At 42.0% G+C, this 25,967-nt stretch overlaps 1 protein-coding gene across 14 annotated transcripts in view; it reads right to left on the bottom strand.

Moving 5' to 3' along the window:
- The window catches only part of tjp1a (tight junction protein 1a), a 134,094-nt gene that overhangs the window by 46,233 nt on the left and 61,894 nt on the right, over positions 1–25,967 (bottom strand). Inside the window, exon 1 of one of the 14 annotated variants that reach the window (XM_013138380.4) lies at positions 7,800–8,220. The exons of the other annotated variants lie outside the window; for them this stretch is intronic. Within the exon in view, the coding sequence (XP_012993834.2) occupies positions 7,800–7,823 (24 nt within the window). The 5' untranslated portion in view covers positions 7,824–8,220. Of the gene's footprint in view, positions 1–7,799; positions 8,221–25,967 lie in introns of those variants that run through there. 14 annotated transcript variants of the gene reach the window in all.

Here is a 25,967-nt window from a genome sequence, read left to right as displayed (position 1 = left end):
ACAGAGATCACAGAGTTAGCATTAATATCAAGATAGAAACTTAAAACTAAAAGAACATGCTTGGGTTGGTCATGAAAACAGAAACAACACAACAACGAAAAAAACCTATTGTTCCCAGTCAAAACACAAGTTGCAACAATTGTCAAGGTGGTGTGTCTGCTGGAGCTGTCAGTATTGGTCAGTAGAAAACTAAACCAACATGTTGTCACGTCACCGTACTCGAGTTGGGATCCAAAAAACGTAATGTGGTTAAACAGAGTGCATTCAGCAGGGGGTCCTCGAGGCCGATGCGGTTTGCTTCCAGGGAGCGATGGAGGCCAAGCCCACAGTACAGCAGACTACAGAACAGCCCAGTAGGCAGGTCCACAGCACTTGCACAGCAGGACTGGGCCTTCACACACACACAGAGCCGGGTCACGTGGCTCAGCACCACTAAAACAAGAAGCCAAACAAACTCTGAGGAATTCCCAAGCTTTCAGAGCCTCTCAGTCACAATAGGCCGGGCTGAGGCCTACATCTAGTGAATTAATGAGTTAGTTACAGTCAGGGGCCCGGCCTGCCATGTTCTGTTCCCACCCTGCAGTTCTGAAGAGACAATTACAATGCCAGGGAGAAAGGGAAAATATGCATGCATTAATGAGTAGTACGCATAATAATATAATACCCTAATTATTAATACCACCAACATCAAGAGCACTCTACATAAACTCAGCCTAAATCTATGTGTTGACCTAGTAATGTCATTATTCAAGAACTAATTGCAACACAGAACTTAGATGGGATGGGGCCTCATGTCCTATGGATGTTGTTCTTAAAATGAAGAATGAGGACAGAATTTCACAGTGGCATTGACAACCATGTGGTCTTAATGTTCCTTTGGGCTAACGTGTCCGCTGGGCCCTTGGCTGGAGGTTAACACCCCAACTCTCCCGACGGCTGGGAAACCGATGCAGGGCTCTATAATGCAAACTGTTTCAATATTTTTCGCAACCAAACATTTTCTGAAGTCAATTTGGACAACTATGACCGCTGTTTCGAAATTCTTTCTGCCGTTTAGTTTCAGAACTGGACCCCAAATCCCTTATACTTTAATTCAACAACGTGCACAGTGGCAGTGACAGGCTAAGCACTGTAGCCTAGACTGAAGTGGAACGTTAAAAGATTCATTTTTAAAAGCCTTTGCAGGACAGAATTTTAACCTGGTAATATCTTTCAGGGAGACTTACTTTTCATGTTTCTTGGCTATTTGTATTGTTTTAGTCACATGACTTGTTGTTTAGTTTGAGGACACAAATAAAAGTAGGAGAAGAGGGACAGAATAGCAGTGGGCCATCATTTTTTTGTCCTTTTATGTCTGTTTCAACAAGATGTGACAATGGTTTATACGTGGAATTTAGGCTATGACTCTCAACATACCAGGAGCCGTAGGTGAACTTTGAGCAACGTATAATGACTTCTGGCACAAGCCACCATACAAACAATGCCTGCCCTGGCCATTTGTGAAAGAAGAGACAACTGGGTTAGTGTGTGTTTGTGTGTATGTAATCAGTGCCAGGAAGACCTTGTTTAAATCCTGACTGCACATAACAGGTCATTATGGTGCATTTAATTAGCACAGTGTATAAACAGGATACTGGGTGATAAAAAAAACATAGCAAAGATTACATTCCTTCTCCTGAGGAACTGTTAATTACATTACTTGGACGGCTCAATACCTTGAAAACTTTTAAGATGTAACATAGAAAATCTACTTAATTTCACATACAGTAAATGAGGGTTCGCAGTGGCGTAGTATAACATTTGAATGAGGGTTCGCAGTGGCGTAGTATAACATTTGAATGAGGGTTCAAAGTGGCGTAGTATAACATTTGAATGAGGGTTCGCAGTGGCGTAGTATAACATTTGAATGAGGGTTCGCAGTGGCGTAGTATAACATTTGAATGAGGGTTCGCAGTGGCGTAGTATACCATTTGAATGAGGGTTCGCAGTGGCGTAGTATACCATTTGAATGAGGGTTCGCAGTGGCGTAGTATACCATTTGAATGAGGGTTCGCAGTGGCGTAGTATACCATTTGAATGAGGGTTCGCAGTGGCGTAGTATACCATTTGAATGAGGGTTCGCAGTGGCGTAGTATACCATTTGAATGAGTGTTCACAGTGGCATAGTATAACATTTGAATGAGTGTTCACAGTGGCATAGTATAACATTTGAATGAGGGTTCGCAGTGGCGTAGTATAACATTTGAATGAGGGTTCGCAGTGGCGTAGTATAACATTTGAATGAGGGTTCGCAGTGGCGTAGTATAACATTTGAATGAGGGCTCGCAGTGGCGTAGTATAACATTTGAATGAGGACAGTTGACCAGTAGAAAATGGCAATCTTAGGATTAGTTGTGATGATGAATATCATGAGGAAAACCAATTTCACAACATAATATCAGCAGAGTTAAAATGGTTTGTCTCCAGGATGGAGTAATTAGGGTTTTCCAGAGAGATAAGGCTGGAGCCATAGCTATTCTAGAAAACAACAGGGGTTTGGAGAGGCGAGGCTCAGAGGGGGGTGGAGAGATGAGTAACAACATGGCTGAGTTGCTCAAAGGGACAGACAAACTAAAACTCCCTTTCTTCCTCTCTCTCGTGTTGGGGGGGGGGGGCAATGGAGTAAGTGAGGTGCAGCTGTTTTTGAGACTGATTTAATCTGATCTGCATCAATGCATGTTCTAATAAGACATCAGATGTACAGAACAGAGAGCAGAAATTATGAAACGGCGAGTCTTCCATGAAGAAACGTGACCAGCCAAGAAAACACGCAACTACGGTTAAATATCATCCTATTAATCATCATGGAAAATGTTCTACGCAGAAGTAAATATTGCTTTGGGCATTACAGGTAGGCAACTAATTGGAAAACTCATCACAACAACCTCCTTAAAGGTGTGAAAAAAGAAAAGTTTACACAGAGGGATTTATCTAACATTCAGCGCCGCAGTCAATCCGTCACACAGAACCCACCAGCCTGGCCTGTCTCAAATCCCCTGTGGGTCCATCCTAACTGAGGGTACAGAGACCCGACCTGCCAAACAACCCCCGGATGGATGCTTCCTGGGAACAGCAGGGGCATCAAATCTCCCATTTTACAAAACCAAATTCCCAGTGGGTTAGCTACGGAAACCCTGGATCCTCTTGACAAGACAAACAGAAAAGCCGAGCTGAGGCGTAGGTGCCCGCCAGAGCACAACAAGCATCCGTCCACTCTTGAAGGTCCAACCAGCGTGACTCAGGGGGGAGGAGGGCCAGGGTGGGGCCAGAGAGATGTGTTCAGCACCCTGCGCTGGGCTGACCTGCCCGGGAAAACACCACGTCCCAGTCAGCACCTATACCACGTCGCTCCTCCTCCGCCACGCATGATCCCTGTGATTATCTGGCCAGCTTAAACACACATCTCACACACACCAGTAATAACACACAACACCCCAGGAGCCAAGCAGCATGAGACTGGAGGACAGACGGACAGAATGGGTAGCCCACCTGTCTGAGACAATGCCCAAACATGGGCCGGGTTGTTACTCTTCCCAAAACACAGCGCGGCCATTACTCATCGAGGATCTTGAAAACAATTGTATGTCAATCAACTGGGTCTACAGCTGTGTTTGGTACTGCCTTGCACAGATTAGCCCCTCTAAGAACCCTCAAATAAGCTAACACTGTCAACCTCAATTCACTAGCTAGCCACAGTTCACTGGTAACATAAAGAACCTGGTGAGAAGAAAATAATTGTGGACTGTAAAACGCTGAGAAGTCTGTCCAGGACTTGAGGCTGTGATTACGGGTGAGAGATGAGGTGGTTTTTTTTCAAGGCTCCATGTGATTCAGATTAGCCAGGCCATGTCTCTCCCTCAGGTCTGATGCTGCTCTCTCTTTGGCTCTCTCCCTCTGTCCACCTGCCTCGCCTCGCCTCGGCCTGTCACTCCTCACATTCCTTCCACAGAAAAAGGCATCAGTATGGCGCGTACATAACTTCTCGTAGGTGCAGCAGCTCAGCGTAGTACCAGCGTAATCAAATCCAAAAATAACAGCAGGCTGCCCTCACCTTTTTATGAAAGCCTTAACGACCCGTGACTAAATAACAATGGGGGATGCCACTTCTAAAGTCTAAATTCTGCGCTTTATTGTATATGGCCTTCAAAGAGAAATAAATGAAATGCCACATCACACCGGTCAATGTAATAACGAGGTTTAATTGAAATGGTGCAGGAATAAATCTGACTCCATCTCGCACAGCTTGACCCATTTTGGTTTGGAGCAGAGGGTGGGTGCTCGCGCTAACGACCAAACCCGGTCAGGGCAGACACTCACCCTCGTCTCAGGCTAGTTCACCTCACATGAACCTCCCCAGAAAACACTGCCATGTGGAACTGAAATAGAAACTGGCATTGGACGGGACCGCTGTGTTGCCCAGAGGGAGAGAGTTGTGGTGAACGTTATAAAGATCCCAGTGTTGTGACGAGTGTTCAGCTGAACCTCATCCGGGGCAACGGTCAAGTCCCCTGAGACAGTCCCTGGGATCCATCCTGGACACGATGGCGTCCACTTAAGACTCGGTCTGCAGTTTTCTACAGTCTCCTTAAGAGCTGAGGCAGAGAAGTGTCCACTCATGGCAACAAAACAGGAATTACAATATTAAGCTTAACAGCAACACCTTAAAGCTTTGCAATAACACATCACCAAAGTCACAGTCAGATTAAATGCCAACCATCCAGGCACTCTGTTCCTACCACAGGCAGGCAAGCTCCCAAACATTCTAATCCAATCAATGATAATTGGGTTTATCAACTACATAAATAAAGAGTTATGTGGATCTGTTATCAGTGCAGAGACAGTAATTGCTTGATCTGAACTAAATGTTTTCCTGGCATACTGATCTCTCCTCGTCCCCACCGGACTTACTACTGGCCCAGTGGGGCACCAGGAGCATTCCGTCTTGTCATTAAAGTGCAACACACCTCTGATTGCGTGTGGGTAGCCAACAAATACTAACAATCTTCTCAGTAGAGAAGATTGTTAGTATCTTCTTTGTCAAATGTTCTTCAAAGACATGAAAGGGATCCAATAGGACTGACTCACGTAAAATAATAGAAATCACAGAATCTGAGTCATGATAAAAGATAAACGGTAAAGAAATGCCATTGTATAAAAAGACAGGGGAGAGAGCATATAGGCTGAGTGAAGCAGTAATGTGCCTTAGATTATTTCCCAATTTGATAGCTAAAGACATGATTAAAGTGGAGTCCAGGTGTTTGACGGCCGTGTTTCAGCGCTCGTGTTGTTTTAGGACAGTTTGTCCAGCCAAACCATGAAAGCTCAGCTGCACCATAGGCTGGGTTCTTAGCCTCCTAGCGCCTCGTCATGGGGGCCACTCGAGAGCTTCCTTCCAAAGGCCCTCCCATGGCATCGACAGAGCGAGTGAGTTGCCTCGTCTGGACTGAAACATCAAGCGTCGCTATCCCAGATTCATTTCCGCACGGTCATCTTCCCAGTCGGTCACAAAGAGCATCTCTGCCAGTGATGAACAAGGACAGAAAGACTGCTTGTCACAGCCAGAGGCTAATTGTGATGTAAATGTGAGATACCATGCAGGCTAATGACGATCAAAGGGAAACAGAAGCGCCACGTTCTGAGTCCACTGTAAGACCATGGGACTCCTAATAATTACCACAGCCTCTCCAACCGTACGAGGGAGGAGAGGAGCAGAGAGCAGAGCCCTTTCACCTCCTGGCCTTCAGTAGCATTCAGGCCTATTTTTAGGGCAAGCAGATACAACGGATTATTCTGATTTTTTTGGGTCCCACTCCTATTCAATGGGTCCGAGCGTTGGAAGTCAAGGGCTGGGGTGAGGACCGCATTCAAATGCACTGTGGAAGACGAGTAAATGTCTTGGTTTTAATGCAAGCGGCATCAGCCGGATTAATGGGGTTCCACGCAGCTTTTGAAATGTTGGCAACAAATAAATGCACTCCTGCTTGGTTTTCCGGCACAAACACTGCTTACTATGGAAAGGCAGCTCCTACTGTAGAGTGAGCCGTCCCTAATCCCTTTCTCAGATAAACACGGGGCTGTGTGGAACACTTCCCCAGTGACAGGAAACCCATTCTGATGAGGACCAGTCTGACAAACAACTACGTGATACCATAGAAAATGCGATTACGTTGCCACGCCACGGATAATGAATTCATCTTTCCCAGTTATTGGGGTTTGGTAACAGCGTGCTTGACCTCTGACAGAGGCTAGGTCAATACCATTACAGATGTGATGAGCCTTGACTGATGGTTCCAGGCTCCCACACCCAGGTCCAGAAATGGCTGTTAACATCTCTGTATCCTTCCATATTCATAATGGGACTGACACCACTGGAATCTGTGTGGGGACATTCTTGGGTACAGTCATAGAACACGTGGCTCAGTAACTGGACTGGTAAAACCGCACCAGTCAGAATTTCACACATTACATTACTCATAGCCATTAGGCAACTAATGCATATAAATAATTTGGTAACACCAATTTGGGTGAGGCATGCACTGCTCACAGCCCATAAAGCTATTTCTTAATTAAACAGTGATCTGAAACAGCCCTTAGCGTAAGGTAGAAGTGGCTGTGCATAGTATAGGCCACAGTGTACATGTGATGTATTCAGTGAGCCAGAGACTGACAGGCAAAAAGCACCAGAAGGATCAGTTCTTCATGAATACATGGTACTAGCAACATATTCTATAGGAACACATGAAAGACTTTACACACCAACCACCTATATTCCTAAATGTGCACTACAATGCCAAACAAGCAAATATATCCTCCCTCTGTTGTAGTAAAAACGACAAGGAAAGAACAAACCTGCATTACATCATTTGAGATATGGTTTAGCCTCAACTGGAAGAACTCGACAAACCAGTATTTCAGCAGCATGATACACATTCCTAGGTCATCAACAGGGAAAAGAGTGGCACACTTTTTGAACACTGATATTGTTGTAGATTACTAGAATGTATTATTTTGACCCTGTGCACTTTCTGGAGCAATAACATGAGACTTGCCCCAGTTCATTATGAAAATCAGCACTCGCACAGTGGACAAACATGAACTGACTAGTGAAAGACGCAGAGATGTAAAAAAAAAAATACATACACGTTGGAGACATGAAGTTTGTAAATGGGTCTGATGAACAACAGTGGTATTGTACCAAGAGAATGAAATCATAGTGAAACACATGACGTTCTTTTACGCGCGCTTTGACAGTCGGAAAACAACCGCTATAAAGTTGCAACTCGTGTACACATCACTAGATATGACATCGTCCACTCACAAGGTAGATACTAATTTCAGTGTTAAGACCATCCAATTCAAACCAAACATCTAAATCTAGGAAGAAAGAGTAGCCTAGCCTATCTATATATGTGGATGATCAACAGGTATTTTCTTGGGGCACCACCAACAACAAATTGGCATAAAAGCTGACACACTTTAGTGAGTCCAAAGTTCTTTCTTGGTTATTCTTGAAACAAGAAAAAATTTAATGCTTCCTACGTAAATATAAAACTCTCTCGTCGCGTAAATTAAAAGCTACATTAGCCAAAAACAAAGTTGAGGCATCTTCGACCCAGGATCACAGAAACTACTCTATAGGGACACAAACTAGATGAACAAGCTGACGTAGACAGATCTTCCCATTTCAACTCGTTATACATTTGGTGCAATAGAGAATATAATTCATAATACTTTACTTGTAGTTACGTCGGGTACCCTACCTTAGAAGCTGTTTTGGCAGACATTTTACTTGCTTGCTCCGCTTCCAAACAGCAAGTTTCTGTTAGTATTAGTTATTTTATCACTTCAACCAAAGCTCAAAATTCCTTCTTCAGAATATCGCCCAGCTGCCGCCACGCCGGGCAATGTTATTTTTTTTTTTTCAGGACACCGAGAAACATGACCCGAAATGGTGTGTGAAAAGTCTAAAGTTCATTATCTTCAGTAGTTTTCCTTCGATGTAACTCTATCCTCGATACATTTGAAATGACTCGAACACGTTGCTTTATTCTATTTTCTCTTTAAATCGTTGGCTGAAACGTTGGGGGGGAAAATATATCACTTGGTCCGCAAATCCAAAGCAGTAAAACTGCAATGGCAGGCTTTCTATGCTTCTCCCAGCTCGCTCGCTTCTCCCCTCTCCAAGCAACGATCTTGACGTGTCTGACTGGAACAATCCATTGCACCTCTATAGGGGTGATACTACGGATGGAAACCGGGGCATTGCTGTTTGACAAAATATTGTCTCCTAAATGATCCTATAATGATTATGTATGTGTATGTCTTGCATAAAATTCTGAAGTATGTCTACACTTTTTAAAATTGACTTAATCGCATAATATGTTCTTCATGAAAAACCAAAAACGGCCATTCCTCTTTTCCACGACAATGAACTATGCTGAGCATTGCAATTGTAAAGAGAGGAGAGGGATGTCGCTGATGTGATGCTGCTGAATGTTCACTTTTGGTGGGTGACAGGCCTGCAGTGTTTCTTTGCTATATTTAAGCACAGTGCCTGTGGACTGGGTTACCTATAGGACCGTATCCCGGTGAATATGAAAACAAATAGGCTGAAACACCTATAGCATTACTGCAGACATATTATTGCATTTATTTCAAAGCTATTTGAGACATAAAACCTAGAAAGAAAAAAAATCTGAAATATCTTGCAATATTAATGAATGGATTAATATCTTTCACAAGTTGGGGCAACTACAAGAGCTGGGGGCATATAGTGGATGAGTTGGGAACACCATTTCTTTAAACGCGTTCGACAGTTTTATTAGGACTGATAAACTAAATTAAAGGCTTACTAGTAACATTTCAATCAAAACCTCTGTCTCTTACTTTAATTTAGGTTTTTTCTGGTTCACAACCAAGCACACAGGAAACCAAGAGGGTCATTGCTTTCATTCAGACAACTTCCTATGGCTTTCCGGACCCACACCCACAGGATGCATGGAATCTCAAAGCTCAGCTTGCATTGTTTCAAAGTAAACAACATACAGTAGGGCAGTATCTCTCAATGCAACATAAAAGAGCTGATACTTTGAAACCAGAAGTATCCTGCCAGTGACATAATGAATAATCAACAATGATGACATCATCTGAGTTACCACTTCTTAAATCCCACACCTATCAGCCATTTTGACTTATCCAGACACCACATTTACACACTCGTAGCTTTTCTTCCATGTAGAGCTGTCGCAGGCCATAGGTTCCCTGTACGTAATAGGTGTAGGTGGTCTTGGGTTAATTGCCACCAGACCTAATCCAACAAAGCCAAAATATAAAGCAGGTTTGACAGACAGGGCTTGAGTGAAGGGTCAGGGTGGGATGACCTAAGAGTGCTAGGTTAGTCTGTAAGGATCAAGTCAGACCCAATTCAAATTAATCCGGTCCTCTACTATAGTAAGAAGGTCACATTTTCCTGCTAGGTATAATTTAAGGCATGGAATAAAAACGTAGTGGACCTCAGTTGTTAACGCATTTTCACACAAATTTGCTCAAAGATTTCTATGTCATTTAGGCTAATTGAGAAAATGACCGCATCTTTTACAGAGGATTGGAAATCTCAATTTAGCACATGCTGTATGTACTTTCATAAAGTCACAGCCTTTCTTCTTTCATGCACCAGCACAATATTGAACAAACAGAATCTAACAGTACAATTCCATGCACACATCCAAACAAAAATTACAAATGCAGCATTCAGCCGACAGCTAACAAATCTTAAAAAAAAAATGTACAGTAAAGAGTATTTACTGCATATTGGTCAATACCTTTAATGTATCTAATATCAAGTTGAGAACTAAACTAAAACTGAAAGAACAAAACAGCTATGTTCTAATTTGGTCCAGACTACATTTTTTATCAGTATTAAAAATGATTTATTTCATATATTCTACAAGAATCAGTGAATGACTACATACTTGTATAGATGCCAGCCGCCCTGTCCTCCTGTATGGGTAACTTCGGTTCGCATCCACCAGGGAAGATATCAAAAGGTTCAGCATTCTAATCTCCCTGAAGTAAAACAAACTAATTTGCCTGTTCAAAATAAGATAGAGGAAACAAATGTGAACCTATATACGCCAAACCTTAAGACTCTAGACAGATGACTTCTGCCCGCTTTGGAATAGAAGGCAAACCTGCAGTATATCCTGACGAAGAGAGAGGCATTTGTGACACTAAAACATGATCAAAGGCAGGTTTGTCCTGCATGGCCGCATCGGCTGAGGACCCAGAGCAGCGGTACACAACGGATTTGCACTGGAGCTCAGGTGCTGTCCTTCTCATGGAAGAGCAGGCAGATGGAAAACACACTGCCACAGAACATGCTGGAACACACAGAACAGGCCAACGTTTGTCAGAGAACAGCTACACAGGGTAATGTCTGCCCGCCTTAGGTTCCAGAGTCGTTATCTCTAATGCACATTGAAATCATATGAAGTACACAGTGTGTCCTCACTGGAAAACACAGTGGTAGGGAGGACTGTTGTTGCACATTAGATACAGCACTAGGATAGTATTTTCTCAGCTTTAAAAAAGGGCAATGAGAGCAAGAAGGAGAACAATAAACACAAGTCAAGCCAAACCACCTCTCTGCCTGTTAAAACAACAGATCTGAGGGAGAGGTCAAGATCTACAGGAGATTTTCTGCCAAAAACAGCCGTCTTTGATAAGGCCGCAATTGTTTTCTAAACACAAATTCTCCTTTGAGGTTCCGCAATAAAAGGTAGCCTACCAGTCTGCATGTCATTTCACAAATGGTGACTATTATCTTAGCTTAGGCTAGTGAGTGAGAACAAGAAAATGTATGCACACACTAATGTAAGACGCTAGATAGAAGCATGTACTAAATTATGTGAATTAATCCTCTTATCTGTAGTGTTAGGCTATAATGTTCTTGGGAAAAGTACATGAGACATAAATGCTGTAGTACAAAATGCCATGCATGCTTTAGAATGATGCCAGAATTAGGCTTATTTCCACCAAAATAGGGGGAAATAGTTAAAAGGGAAATTTCAGTAAGACCATGTTAGTTGAGTCACTACAGAGTGGAGGAAGTCAGGGTCCTATTTCACTGTCCATCTACCTTCATCTGGGATGAATTAACATCTTATTGGCCATTTCTCTTATCTTGCCTGGGCTTTATTGACTCTTGAAATGCTTGTCTTGGTTACGGCTCTTGCAGGCCACAGGGTTCTGTTTCCACAGTTAATGAGAAACCTCAGAATTTTGGGGCCTGAAGAGGTGGAGAAAAACCAGCAGCAAGTAGTTCCTTTAGTAATAGTACTGGATGATAAGGTAGGATGCTCTGCAAACCTCCCAAAACGACATATAAACCTCCCAAAACGACACATAAACCTCCCAAAACAACATATAAACCTCCCAAAATGACATATAAACCTCCCATAACGACACATAAACCTCCCAAAACGACATATAAACCTCACAAAATGACATATTTTGCTAATTGTTTTAATTTACCATCATATGAATGTGTTAATCAGCAATCAATAAGTAAACCCTGAGCTCAGATGCTGCCATGGCTATAGTGAATTGGGAACCAAATAATCAAGACCCACTTGTACTTTCCACTGAGGAACAGCAAAACTAAGGTTTGAGAAGGAATCTTGTTTTTTATTTTTTCATTACATACAGAATACAGTCTGAAACCTCTGGAGTTTCTCAAGGAAACACTGTTAGTCAATGGTTAATAATATTAGCATCTTCAGCTGGTTGAGGGGATCTGGGAAACAATTTCAGTTCAATGCAGTAATGTGTTCCTGGAGGAATCCTGGACTGAAGGTGTGTCTTTATAGGGGCATTATTATGCTAACGGGGGTGTATGATACTGAGGTTTATTTTTCTCAACAGCCAAATCCCAAAGTTGGAATAGCAACCACTTTATAACTATAGGAAATCAGCAAAGTTAGTATTATTAAAAACATTTATATGCATTTGAGGATTTTATTAATGTATTTGTGATGTACTGTACATACGGATTAACAGGAATACATGCATGTATTCCTGGTGGCCAAATATAAATATCTGAAAGCCACGCCTCCAATCAAATCCACGTCTCCATGCCTCTAATCCACGCCTCCAAGCTGCCACCTCTACAAAATCTTATTCAAATGGTTAAAAGTGTAATGTAACCTTAACCCGTATTTTTCCTTTTTCAGTCACATCCAGTTTTATCCCAGGCCCTGTCTCACTGCAATAACTCCCAGGAGGTTTAAGGACCTTCAGTCGCACGGCACTGACCACCACAGGCTCAAAAAGGGGTTATTCCTATCTAGCTATCTAATATGTGATCGGTCGACAAATGTCTTAAATCCCATCGAGAAACTGAGGAACATTCTGGCAAGATCAGACTCCGAAAAAAAGAACAGCAACCTACCCTGGAATCAGGCTCTTTTGTTCATCGCATTGTTAAAGAGCAAACCCTTTGCAACGTAAAGAATCGTTAACTGCATTACCTCTGCATATCAGCCGAGCTAAGTGGCTAGTGGCTGCACAAAGGTGTACACAAGGTGTGACATACAGTACCAGTCAAACGTTTGGAGCGCTACTGTATAATGAGAGGAGAAGCACTTTTTCCCTCTCAGCAGATAATTCATGCCTCTCGGCCTGTTGTTCCATTATACCTGCCCATTGTCTCTTGGTCTGTCCCGTCTTCCAATCTCAGAACAGTAATTGCATGGAAATTCAATTAATCAATTATTGGCGGACACCATGAACTTACTGATTATGGTACAGTGTTGTGCAGGTACACAGTGGGGGATTTTGTGGACGGACAAACTGTTTAATCGGCATTTGAATAGTCACCTCTAACTGGTCTCACTCAGTGTGATCATAGAAATAGAGTGTTAGGACACTAGGATATAATGACAAGGGTTTTAAAAGATCTACATGATAACACACAGTATATGTGAACAAAACATGATAGCTGAATGTGTCACAGGGCTTGTTGTCATCAGTACTCTTGACTTCATGGTCATGTCCTCAATTGTTCAATATCTTCTGGTTCACAAAACCCATTTAGTCTAGGCTGTATATGCCTTGATCACTTGAAAGTCATGGTGGCATCAGAAGTATTAAAAAAGGTATTGTTACTTTTTGGCTTGAGTAGTTAATAAGTTAGGCTGTTTCAGTAGCATATTTCAATGCTACTAATATCTGACAAGTACTGAAAAAAAGTTAAATATTACACTAATATAGAGTCCAGTGAATCAGCTTACAGTGCCCCCGGATATTATGAGAACACGGAAGACAAGGATTGATACTGCAAGTGAATTACCATAGTAAGTACTGACGCTAAACTACAACGCAACCTTTCATCTTGTGGTACAGAAAACATTTGATAATTAATCTTTCCCATTTTTCAGTTAACATGGTTATAAGGCAGCGGCAGGCTAGAGGGAGCAGTAGGGTAGAGACAGTGGCAGGCAAGAGGCAGCAGGCTACAGGCAGCGGCAGGGTAGAGGCAGTGGCAGACAAAAGGCAGCAGCAGGGTAGAGGCAGTGGCAGGCTAGTGGCAGCAGCAAACTAGAGGCAGCAGCAGGGTAGAGGCAGCAGCAGGCTAAAGTCAGAGGCAGGCAATAGGCAGTGGCAGGCAATAGGCAGTGGCAAGCTAGACGCAGCAGCAGGGTAAAGGTAGTGGCTGGCTAGAGGCAGTAGCAGTCTAGAGACAGCACGCTACAGGCACCGACAGGCTAGAGGCAGTAACAGGCTGGGAGGCAGCAAGCTACAGGCAGCAGCAGGCCCGAGGCAGTGGCAGGCTAGCACCCTCCACTCAGCTGTACTTTAACCCACTGTGGCACGTCAGCACTAACAGCCAACCCAGCAAAGAGGAGGGAGGACTAAACATCATTTCAAATTTGCCTAATTGTCACACTTTAAAGACTCTATTTATGTGCAGGATTAATTATTTATGTGAATGTGGAAAAGACTTTAATCAGTTTTGAAAATAACTGAGCAACATATCTACATTTGTTTTCTTCCTGAGCTAGCTATGCTGTTAGAGCTGCTGACAGGATCCCATTGTTTGTGTTACAATGAGAGAGTGAAATTGAAAACAATACTCTAGCGATCCCAGAGCACATTTATTGTATTTATGGGGCAGAGAAAGGCAGTAAATACTTCATGGCAAAGAATGTGAACTTTGCCTCATTGTTGAGATATATTTTCAGATGACATTACGTGAACTAAGTGTTTTGTTTTTATCTTAATTTTTTATCAAATTATGTGCACAGTGCTGAATGTATTTCTTCAAAGGGAAAAACAAGGGTACATACTGTACTTAAATGCTTCTTGTGACGCAAATCATTTTCCCTATACTGTGATAAGACCCCACTATATTTGTTAATTCTTACTGCGTAGATGTTGTGTGCCATGTCACAAGAATTCCATTGTTCTGAATGATGCTGTGTTATTTTATGCATTTGATAAATCAATTACTTTGACTATCTATATAATTAATAATAAAATGGATTAATCAGACAGGGAATATAACATGTCAATAAAAATCTAATCAATCAAGTCAATGTACATTGTACATGAAGTCTATATGGGATACAAAAGACAATGATATTTACTGACGTTTACTGAGAATTCTTTGTATTTATTAAATATGTAAAAATGAAATAGAATATGATCCAGTTCCTTTAAACCTTTCTGTTGTAGTTGAAAATCCTAATGGAGTAAGTTTGGAGACCAGTCAGTGGGCTGTCCGAAAAAACATGGAAGTATAAACATACAGTCAAAGATACACACTTCATGTAAAGTTGGTAGTAGTAGCACCTTCTCCTTGAGTGATTCCATTCAAAGTTGCCCGGTATTACAGAGGTTTTATGTGGTGCTGGGAGACAGGAAACACCTGTTCTTACCAGTGTGGAAATACTCTCTGCAGGATCACTTCCTAAATAAAGGAGAAGAAATGAGCACAGCTCCTGGAAGGTGTAGAAATAATAGTTGATTGGCATGACTGTTCTGGAAAAACACTTGTTTGTCACTGTCCTGACTGAGAAAGGCTCCTTCAAAAACAGAAAACCTGTTGCTGTTGGGAGGGTACTACACTATAGGCTGAGTGGTTACCGTGGCAATAGACATGAACTACATTTCCACTGGTATACCATTGGCTATATGTGCCTAGATCCACTGAACACAAACAGTAGGACTGGGGTTAAGCTTGTAACCTCTACACAAGGGTTTGCCAACCTTTTTTCCCAGAGGATCCTTTTGTCACATCTTTTAAGTTGGCAACTTTACACTACTACAGTTACTACTTCACTTGCTACTGCTAATGGTTGTAATAATAAACCAGATTTTCCAAAAGGTATTCCGCTACCAAACATTTTGTTTTTATTATTTCAATTCAATTTAATTGTAAGTTCTCTTACAGAATTACTAAAGGTTGACATCCCAAACAAGGAACATATCCCCTACGTTAGGAACCCAGTTTTCTCCACAGTGCGTCCATCTTTTATTGACTGTGTGTTTTAGTGTTATTTGTGTTTATGTGCGTATTTGTGAGAACACTGTGTGTGGAAGGGTGGCTCAAGGCACGGAGCTGGAGGAAACAGGATGGAACAAAAAGAGGTGTTCCTCTGATATTTCCTGACAAGTTCACACACAAGCTTAAGCATGCTGACAAAGACACACCAATGGAGGATAAAAGGAAAACCTAATAAAAAAAAAATCCCATTCCTTTCTTACACAGTTTGACTGTGATCGTCTTTGCCAGAAGGTATAATAAGACAAAGAATAGACAAAGATGTTGATTCAGTGTAACATTTTTAAGTAACCAGCTGCTAAATGCTTGTGAGCTCTTAAAAACAATTGTAAATTCAATCAACATTTTCTTATGTTGTGGTCATATTGGTCCAAGTCCTTTGGTCCCACAGTGTTTAGCTCAGTTCCCTCCAGTTACAACGGACCGTCGTTCCTGAGAGACAGTGCACATTCATTTTATTACCATTGCATAGCGGTGTGAAATCCAACTGTTACCTCAAATAGCAACTAAATCCACAGTCCTTGCAAGAATTCAATTACAAGGCAATTATGTGTGAAATGTCCCTTTCGCACCTACCGCAAATGGTCTTCGGTGAAACTACAGCTGCAGCTGTTTTAGATCACAAAGCTTGACACAACATCCAGCCAGCTCGGCAGTGAGTGCATCTGTGCATTCTGAGGGTGTTGCGATATTCAAAATAACTGTGATATTTAAAAAATGAAATACTGATATCATGTTAATAACACACATAGCATAATAGCGTATTCACTAGGTGAAAATTACATATTTTCCCAAAACTCCTCTCAGTTTTTCTATAGCTTATTCATGACACTTACAGACAAACGATGCATGTGCTTAAACAATGCATATGGCCTATACACTGGCATTGAAATCAACTCGTTAGACCCACGAGAACCCCCAGGAGAGATCCACGATGATGCTGTTTTTGTAGCCTATTCATTTGGAGACAATTACGTAGCATTTTTCTGAAATGAATCTCTGTTTTTCTATAGCTTATTCATGTCACTTATAGATAACGATCATGTGCCTGAACTATGAGTCTGGACATACAGTACACTGGCATTTCAATTAAGGCAAAGACACACTGTTTTTGTAACCTTTTCACTAGGCGAAAAATAGTTATTTTTCTTTTTAAAAACAAATCGGTGTTGAAACGGGTTGCCTTTTCACTGTCCATTAAGTGTCATTGTTCTTTTTTACACTCACATTTTTTTAATTTGTACCGTTATAGTTACATACTCTCTCTCCCCCTCCCTACACTTGTATTTTGAGTGTAATTAATTTGCCAAAAAAGAAACAAAACACACAATAAACAAAGCTGAATATTCATTTTACTGATAGCATTATTCATTTTTTGTCAAATGTTCTATTATATTGAAGAAAAACAAATCATGATAATATCATTATTGTGAATTATTTTGGCCACAGTGAAAATCTGATATCGTGACAGCCCTAGTCAGAAACACTGTTGTTCTATCCCAGAGCAAGATGGTTAACCCTAAATGTGCCTAGGTTGTTGCTGAAGTTTTAGCAGGCCTATATAGCAGACTTGCTATATACATGTAACCCTGCACATTTCTCTCTCCATATTAAAAATACTATAATTGAATTGCACCCCAAATTGTTTGGAGAGTATACAACGATGTAAAACTGTAAATACATTACCAGGGATTAGCTGCCAAATACTGCCTCATCAAAGGACAATACTGTAGATTTAAAGTGGTGGCAAACATCTAGTACAGCAAATAACCACTATTTTGACAATCGATTAATCTGTGGATTACTAATTTGATTAATCGGATGGAAAAAAAGTTCTGTGTTTTTCTTATCCTTTTACAATGCCTTAATTAAAACAACTGTAGGCAGTAGAAAAAACACATGCAAAAACTAAAGGGTTATCACAATATCATTTTCAAGACAGTTGGAAAAGCATCCCAGGGTGTCATGAAGCTTGTTGAGAGACGTCTGACAGAACATTTTGCAACAAACTGTTTTCGTTTTAATTCTTTAACGTAAAGGTCCCACACTTCTGACGTTTTTAGTCGTGTGTGACATCCGATGTACCCTCCGCCATCATTCATATGTATTGTTTTTCTGCGTCTCGTGTCGACCCAACTATTTGTTATTGATTTTTATCGATTCGTTGTTGCAGCTCTACAAACATCTCTCTCTCATATATAAACCCGATGTCTCTATTCCAAAAGGTCTCTACTCAGAACTCACTATAAACAGAACCTGTAAATTCAAACAGATCTCGCTCTTCAAACCATTTTCTTCATTCGCAAACTCATCTCGGTCACTTTAAACAGATATCTCTTCAAACAGATCACTTACAGTTCAATCTGACCTCTCTACAAACATAATGTCTCTCTATCTTCAAACAGACCTGTCTCTCCTCAAACAGATATCTCTCTACACAGACTCTCTAAATAGTTGAGAGTTGCCTTCTGAGATAGGATGAGATAATTTTCCCCACAGGGCAATGAAGTGTGAATACAATCTGCATTGTAAACATGTCAGTTGTGACATGGGAGGTCAAAGGCCGTTTCCAGTTGCTGTAATTAGATAGCTGGCTAATGAAAAGGAACATCCTAAGTATCTCTGCCAACTCTACCTAAAAAAAAAAAAGTTTGTAACATATATGTATAAACATACTCTCACTCAAAATTAACAAATAAGTGTCACTGCCTGTCAGCATGTTTTTATGTCAATAGTTCATTTTGATTAGCTGTGCACATTACAGAATCTTACGGAACGAAAAAGCTACGGATTTGTGTTAAGTTATTTTAGTTAGCCTAGCTAGTTACTAACTTTGAGATGACAGCTAGTTATCTAACTTTTGGCGGAACATATTCAGCATACAATATCATAGCTATGATACGCAGTTTTATGGAACAATGTTCCGGCCTTTGCGTGTCAAAATGAACATCTCCACTACCACGTCAAATAATAAAAATCTAATAGTGGCTGTGTTGAATTTGGAATTAGTCTTAGTTCATTGAAACCATCATGAAAACAATGACCAGACTTTTTTAAACTTTTGATATTATTAGGATTTTTATTTCGCAAGCCATGTAACTATAGTGCCAATTCTTGTTCTATGGAAATCCAACTTCAGTAAATAACAAAATAGCTAAAATTAGCTGACTAACTATCCCTTTTGCCTTAAGCAACAGATAGCATTTTGACAGTAAAAGGCACTGTTCACATGTTTTTCACCTATTGCCAAGCTTTGTTTGTATGATACATAAGTGTTTCAAATGTAAATTGAAAAGTGTATCATCATGATAACTGTGAATAGGCCGTGATAAGCGTGAATAGGCCTTTTGTCTTCAAACACTTCTCTCTTCAAGGATCACACTTTTCCCAGAGATCTCTGTAGCTCTTCACACAGATCTCACTCTCTTTAAATAGATCACAAATATATTTGTGAACAAGATTGTCCGATTTTAGATATTCACCAAAAATACTAATGAGCTCAGACAAATCTAAAAGTCCTGGACAAAAATAAGTCCTGCCATGCCCTCCCTGTCCTGCATTCCCCTATCCTGTCCTGCTTTCCCCTGTCCTGCATTCCCCTATCCTGCCCTCCTGTGTCCTGCTTTCCCCTGTTCTGTCCTCCCCTGCCATGCCCTGTCCTCTCTTCTCCTCTCCTGTCATGCGCTGTCCTGTCCTCTCTTCTCCTCTCCTGTCATGTCCTGCTCTGAGCAACATAACTCCACATCCCGGGAGGCGGGGAATAAAATCGCTTGCTCAGCGAGTTACCCTTAACCATCTCTCTAAGGCACTTAAACAGACAATATGACAAGAGGTCTGCACGAAAGCCAGGCCCACTATATACAGAACGTGGTTGAGGGGCCAGGAACTATATATAAGACTTGACTGACTAGACCCCTCCATTCACATTCAGACTGGCGAACTAATAAAGACCAGCCCCTCTACTGAGATGTAGTGGTTGTTCCCATGGTACTGCCTGTCACTGGGGCATTCCAACACCGTGAGTCTTCTGCACAGCAATCAACCTCAAATATGTATGAAGACTAGAAAAAGAATTATCCTTTTCCCCTCCATGAAGATACATTTTCAAATTGCAAAGTGTAAATGTCCTGATTCCTTGTCAGATGGAAGAGAAGTTCACTGAGTAAACTAAATTGAGTTGGGGTAAATGGGTGTTTATGTGAGTTGATGGATTCTAAATGTGATTTAGTGGGAAAGGGATGAGGGAGGGATCATTTGATGAATACTAAACAACTAGGATAACTGATAATGTCAAAGAAGAACCAATATTTAAAAGCCATGTTCTAGGGTGCAGATCTGCACCAACCGTTCAATAAAACACTCAGCCCAGGGACCCAAAACCAAGCAGAGCATTCAGTAAAACCTTCAGCCCTGGGACAAAAATCTGAGCAGAGCATTCAGTAAAATCCTCAGCCCTGGGCCAAAAATCAGAGCAGAGCGTTCAGTAAAACCCTCAGCCCTGGGCCAAAAATCAGAGCAGAGCGTTCAGTAAAACCCACAGCCCTGGGCCAAAAATCCGAGCAGAGCGTTCAGTAAAACCCTCAGCCCTGGGCCAAAAATCAGAGCAGAGCGTTCAGTAAAACCCTCAGCCCTGGGCCAAAAATCAGAGCAGAGCGTTCAGTAAAACCCTCAGCCCTGGGCCAAAAATCAGAGCAGAGCATTCAGAGGAGTGCAGCCCTCGCCCACATCAAACCACCGCACTGATCCTCTTGGGGAACATGGAGATAATTCTCTCCCTCACTATCTGCCTATCTGCCTCCCTCCACACAACCACTCTGGGACAATGGGCATGTGCAGGAGGTGTTTACTAAATAAGATAACAGTTAACTCTCAAACTCTACAGTGAGCGTGTCTTTCTACAGCTCCACAGAAAGGCTCAACAGGGAAGGAATCATATCCTCTTATAACAGGTTGGGACACTCACTCCTCCCTCAATAAAAGTGAAATACTGTCAACCTTTGATTATTGCATAAGATGTCCCTCCCATAATTATGCGGCCACGCCTCTGTTCAAATAAGGCTGGAGCCTTTGTGAAGACTAGAGGCTGGTCATAGAGATATAGTGTGGCCGACCCGGTCCTGATATGACAGATAAACAGCGGCGGTCCAGAGGCATCATGGGACGGGAACCTGCTAAAGCCCCAGTGCGCAATCTTTAATCCCTCTCCCTTCCCCTGCCAGCATCAAGCCTCATCAGCTTTGGTGTTCAGTGTCAGACTCATGTTTATAACGTCCCACCGGTCAATTCTAACGCTAATGCCTCACACAACGGCTCCTAATGCCAAGTGATTACAGAGTGCTGTTTTAGCACATTTGACGCATGAAAAGAGTGAAAGGACCGCAAGGCTGTCCGTCGGCTCCACGCTCAAAGGCACCAGCCTGATGAACTCAGCAGAAAAGGATGTTCCCTGAATGCAGCTCTAAGCCACAGACCTAGGGGTGTGACTACATGGACAGGGGGCTCTGGGCTGGCGTCTGAGCTGGTCCAACCAGGGGTTTACAGTATCCTATGCAACAGCATATAGACAGTTCCTGTGTTCTCGCCTCACACGTCCAGTTACACAAATATGTGCTTGCAGGTCTTCCACATGCACACGTGATGAGTCTCATCAAAAGACTCATTCAAAAAATGGACTGCAGCCAATCATGGACTTTCAACGCTATGCATAGTATAATTCCAAAACTCACAACATACATTATATTATATATTCAAATCACAATGAGAGTAACAAGAGCGGTGGCTACCTCAACCCTGAGGAAGGTGGCTGGAAGCATCGTTTTGATCCAGAAAACCAATGGCAGCAGAGACATAAAATGTGTCATTTCATTTTTGTAGCGCTCATCTACGCTACTCAACCCCTCCCTCTATTTTTGGGGAGGAGGTGGGGGGTGCATTGCCAGTGTATAATCCCCATTGTTCCGGTTCCGAATTTGACCCCATAGTGAATTCCATTTGGAGCAACCAGAATTTGCATGGAGAATTGATCTGCAATCAGGGGACCTATCACCTGGGGTTTCACTGTGTCAAACAGTGCCACCAGCTCTGAAAGCAGCATAGGGAAAAGACACTAATGGGAGAGAACACCAACAGTGATGAGTTGGGTACAGGGAGACAGCTACACAGGAGGACACACACATGACAACAATGACAGTCACCACATGACAATATACAGATTTAATTTTTTCAAAAGAAGGCTATTTGTTTTTTGTTTCTGGATAAATATTCACTTTCTGAACTTAGGAATTTCATTCAGTAAAAACCCCAAAAAGATGAAGATAGCCTAAAAAAGAGTTTGTGCTCTTAGGCTGTTTTAATCCCTGTGCCTACTGTGTTGACCAAGCAACCATCGACCACAGCATTGTCATTTCTTAGACCGTTAAGGAAACTTTACGCAAAGGCATTCGATTGGCTTGCAAATATTTCAGCTCTCATGCAGTTACTCACTGTCTAGAAATGTGCAAGTACAGGAGTCGTGAGTGTAGGTCATACCAGATGACACACTGAAACTCTGCTTGACAATGACAGTTTGAGAGGGAGCCTGCCTGAGTCACAACTAGCCCTGGGGTCAATGCCCTCAGAGAACTGAGATTCAGAGCAACAGAGAGGAAGAGAATGAGATCAACTCTGCGGTTGGTAATAAACCTACTACTTTCATCCCAATTCCTTATAGGCTCTGAAGCTCGACATGTGAGGTATGAGGTAACAGCCCAGGGAATATGTAATCATAACCAAATCCAACAAGAAATGGGCCATACATTCATCAGAAAGGACAGGTTGAAATATGGCTTTAATTAACTTTAAAGTCAGTGTCTTTATTTACACCGGCACTAGGGTATGTTGACTTAATTTAACTGTAAACAGTCTTATTTTAATAAAATGCTGAAATGGGTGTATTAGATTGGATAGATTTAAATGATGTTTGGTGAATCCCCTACTTGTTCATCTGTAAAATGTCCTCTAGAGCACGGATTGCAAATCCATTTTTAAAAGTCTGTTTTCATGTATTTATATTTTTTAATTAATCTCCTTGCTGGCATACACAATTTCTTTGCCTGATATTGTTGGGGCATACCGCTGCATGCTGGGTAATTGCAGTGAGTGAGGGGCCCATGGCCGATTCTCTGGTCTCTAGTGTATGTGGCCTGTCAGAGGCTGTCTGGGCACTAGGAGGAGAGGTTGATGAAGATGTTTTCATCTGACTGCTTTCTGGTGCCAAGGGTGGGGAAGGAGCTGGAACTCATGATTCCCGCAGCTTGAGAATGATTTGATCTTTCACCAATAACATCAAGGCAATGTACAAATCCTCTCTTAATGACATATTCTTAGACTGTATTGACAGGGAGAAATGCACACATTACTAAACAATCCCATATGGTTTGTTCCTCATTCAAATAACTACTTTAAAAACAGTGTTACATCGGTACCAGCCGATAGTACATCATCACTGTTCGCATGCACTATGCATCACAATCTTTACCTTCATCACAAGCATGTTTCACTCCAATCTAAAGGCTGCTTAGGGTCCTGCTATATTACTTACCAGCGTCCATATTTCACATTGCCAGTGGAGGATCTCATCGGTAAGTGTCCTGTTTCTCACAAAGTGAAAATGCTCTCAAAATCCATTATATTGTGTTTTCTTCATTTGACCCCCTTTGACCCACTTTTTTCTAAAATTTGTCAGATCCAATTCTTTCCTAACTCATCACATAAATTTCCAACAAATTCAGGAAAGTTGAAGACTGTGGCATGCCTTCCCCCTGGATATCTGCATCAAACTATTCTGCTTTATCCATACTCATCCAACCAGGAAGTGACGTGGGTCAGTATAGACCTCAGCTTTGCATGTGCCCGATGCATTGTGTGTAATCAGACGAGGAAATCCCTGCAGATGGTGCCTCTCTGAGAAAAAGCATCATATAATTATATAGTGTGGCACCAAAACACTAAAACCACAGAAAACCACAAAATAAGAAACTATCCTATTTATTCTTTATTTGCTGGGAAATCCCATTAATCACACCCTCAATGTATATGAGCAACATACAAATATAGTACAATGTCCTATTACAATAATATAATTGTCCTACTGTCTCTTGCTATTTTGTTTACAGTGTTCAAAAGACACTTCCCAAAAGCAGTTTGTATGCATTTTAGGGTAGCATAACTGAAATAATAAATTAAACCAAACAAATACAGTTGTGGTATCACAATATATGCCCTAACTAAGTTTAAACAATGTTACATTGCCTTAGCTAAGTTCCCTGTGGTCAGGTAACCTAACATCCTACGTCCTCCCTTCCCCAATCTCTTCATCACAGCAACACCATCTTTCCCCTCCCCTCCCCACCCCCCCCACCCAGACTCAGTGAAGAATCGCTACTTCCTTGTTGGCATTACCCCCATTATTAACAACAATATGTGGTTCTGTTTCTAGTCCTATTTCAATTGCCTTTGGCGAGGTCACTGAAATGTAGAACTATTTGTCAATATACTGAATCTCAATTGTAAATAATGGTCAAATAAAGAAATACAATTCAGCAGGTTGGACAATTCAGCAGGTCAGGCCACACTCAAACCCCCGTCACCAGACTAAGAGCATAGCAAACCTTGTCTGACATCCACAAAAGCTGAGTGACCATTCGTAAGACACCAACACCGATGGGTGCGCTGGTATTGATTCTAAAAGAACCACTTCTAAAATGAGAATTCTGAGGCTCTCTGATTGGGTCACTGACACCTCTCTGGCCATACCGAGCCAATCAGGAGTAGTGGTGGAGAAACCTTTGCTGACAGCCCAGCCGATCCTAGATGGTCCGTGAATAGCGGAGTCAAGGGGCCCTGGCCTCCTGCTACCTTCCTGAGATAACAGACACATTCCTCAGTGCATTCCAGGCTTTACCACAATCTGCACCTCATTCCAATGGACTGTGTGGAATGTCGGAGCACCCGGGCGGTCAGTCGCGGTGGATGAGCGGAAATGAAAAACACAACATCTATGCGTGAGCCCTGGTCCTCCCTGAGACTGGTACACCTGCAGGCGTGCAGCAGGGAATATAAAACTAATGACACATTACACACATCACATACATACACACACACACACACACACACACACACACACGCACACACACCACAGACTGTTTTTTGTGAAATGTGGGGACCAGAAAAACAAAATTCCATGCTCCCTTGCCCTAACCTTAACCCTAACCTTAACCCTAACCCCTAACCTTAACCTAACCTTACCTAACCCTAACCCTAACCTTAACCTCAATAAAGTAACATTTATGGCTAAACCTTACCTAGATGTAATGCCTAACCTTAACCCTAAACTTAACCAACAACACCTGGACCTTAAAGAAACCCCAATTCTAAGTCTAAAGTTAATTGTAAGATTGACCCTAAAACTAAACCCTGAGCCAGAAAATGACTTTTGAAATGTGGGGACATTGTTCAGGTTTTAGTATAGTTATGGGGACAAAATGTCCTGACAAGTCACAAAAACAAACACACACGCACACACACGCACACACACGCACACACACGCACACACACGCACACACACGCACACACACACACGCACACACACGCACACACACATATAACACACACTACACAGATGATGGAGGCTGAATGCATGGAGCATCAATGACATGTAGAGCTACAGCAACACAATAGGTACTTATTGGGATTAAACCTGTAAGTGAGTGAGAGGGGTGGATTATAGGAGACCAGTGGGGAGTGATCTTTCGGACCATCAGATCAAGCCGGTCTGGGATCAGATTAACGTGCCGGGGAGTCAGACTGCTCCACACCGTCATCACCTGCTCCTCTGATCCACAGCAGACCTGGCCTGAACCATGATACCAAGCCCTCCTGTCACTGCGAGATCCGACTGAGGTAGCACTGTTTATTCTGATGTTCTTCTGCCTAGCTAGATCTGTTATGTCCTCCTATCCCTCGCTCTGTAAAGAAAATCAGTGGAGCACTTTCCAGAAACTCAGAGTTGTAGTATTAAGGTCTGGTCAATTTCCCGCTAGCAGCAGACGAAAGAGAGGGAGACAAAGAATACACAAGTGTTCGGGGCAGAAGGATCAAGTGATCAAGAGATAGAAAGACTCGGTGTGAAGACAGAAACACTAGAAAAACAATATAAACTAAGAAAGAAAGATTAAGGGAAAACCAAATCAGACAGGGAATGATTTACAGCACTGCACTACAGCCAGGCAGGCGCCATAAATCTCTACCACTTCTCAATTCTTCTGGAAATCAATTCATTCCATTGGTCCCCTGGTTTATTTATTGGTCACCATTAGGGAAAAAGCCA

The sequence above is a fragment of the Esox lucius genome, chromosome 2 (genome assembly GCF_011004845.1).
Source record: "Esox lucius isolate fEsoLuc1 chromosome 2, fEsoLuc1.pri, whole genome shotgun sequence".
NCBI classification, from domain to species: Eukaryota; Metazoa; Chordata; class Actinopteri; order Esociformes; family Esocidae; genus Esox; species Esox lucius.
Note: the sequence above shows the minus strand (reverse complement) of the source record. Positions and strands in the feature narration are given on the sequence as shown.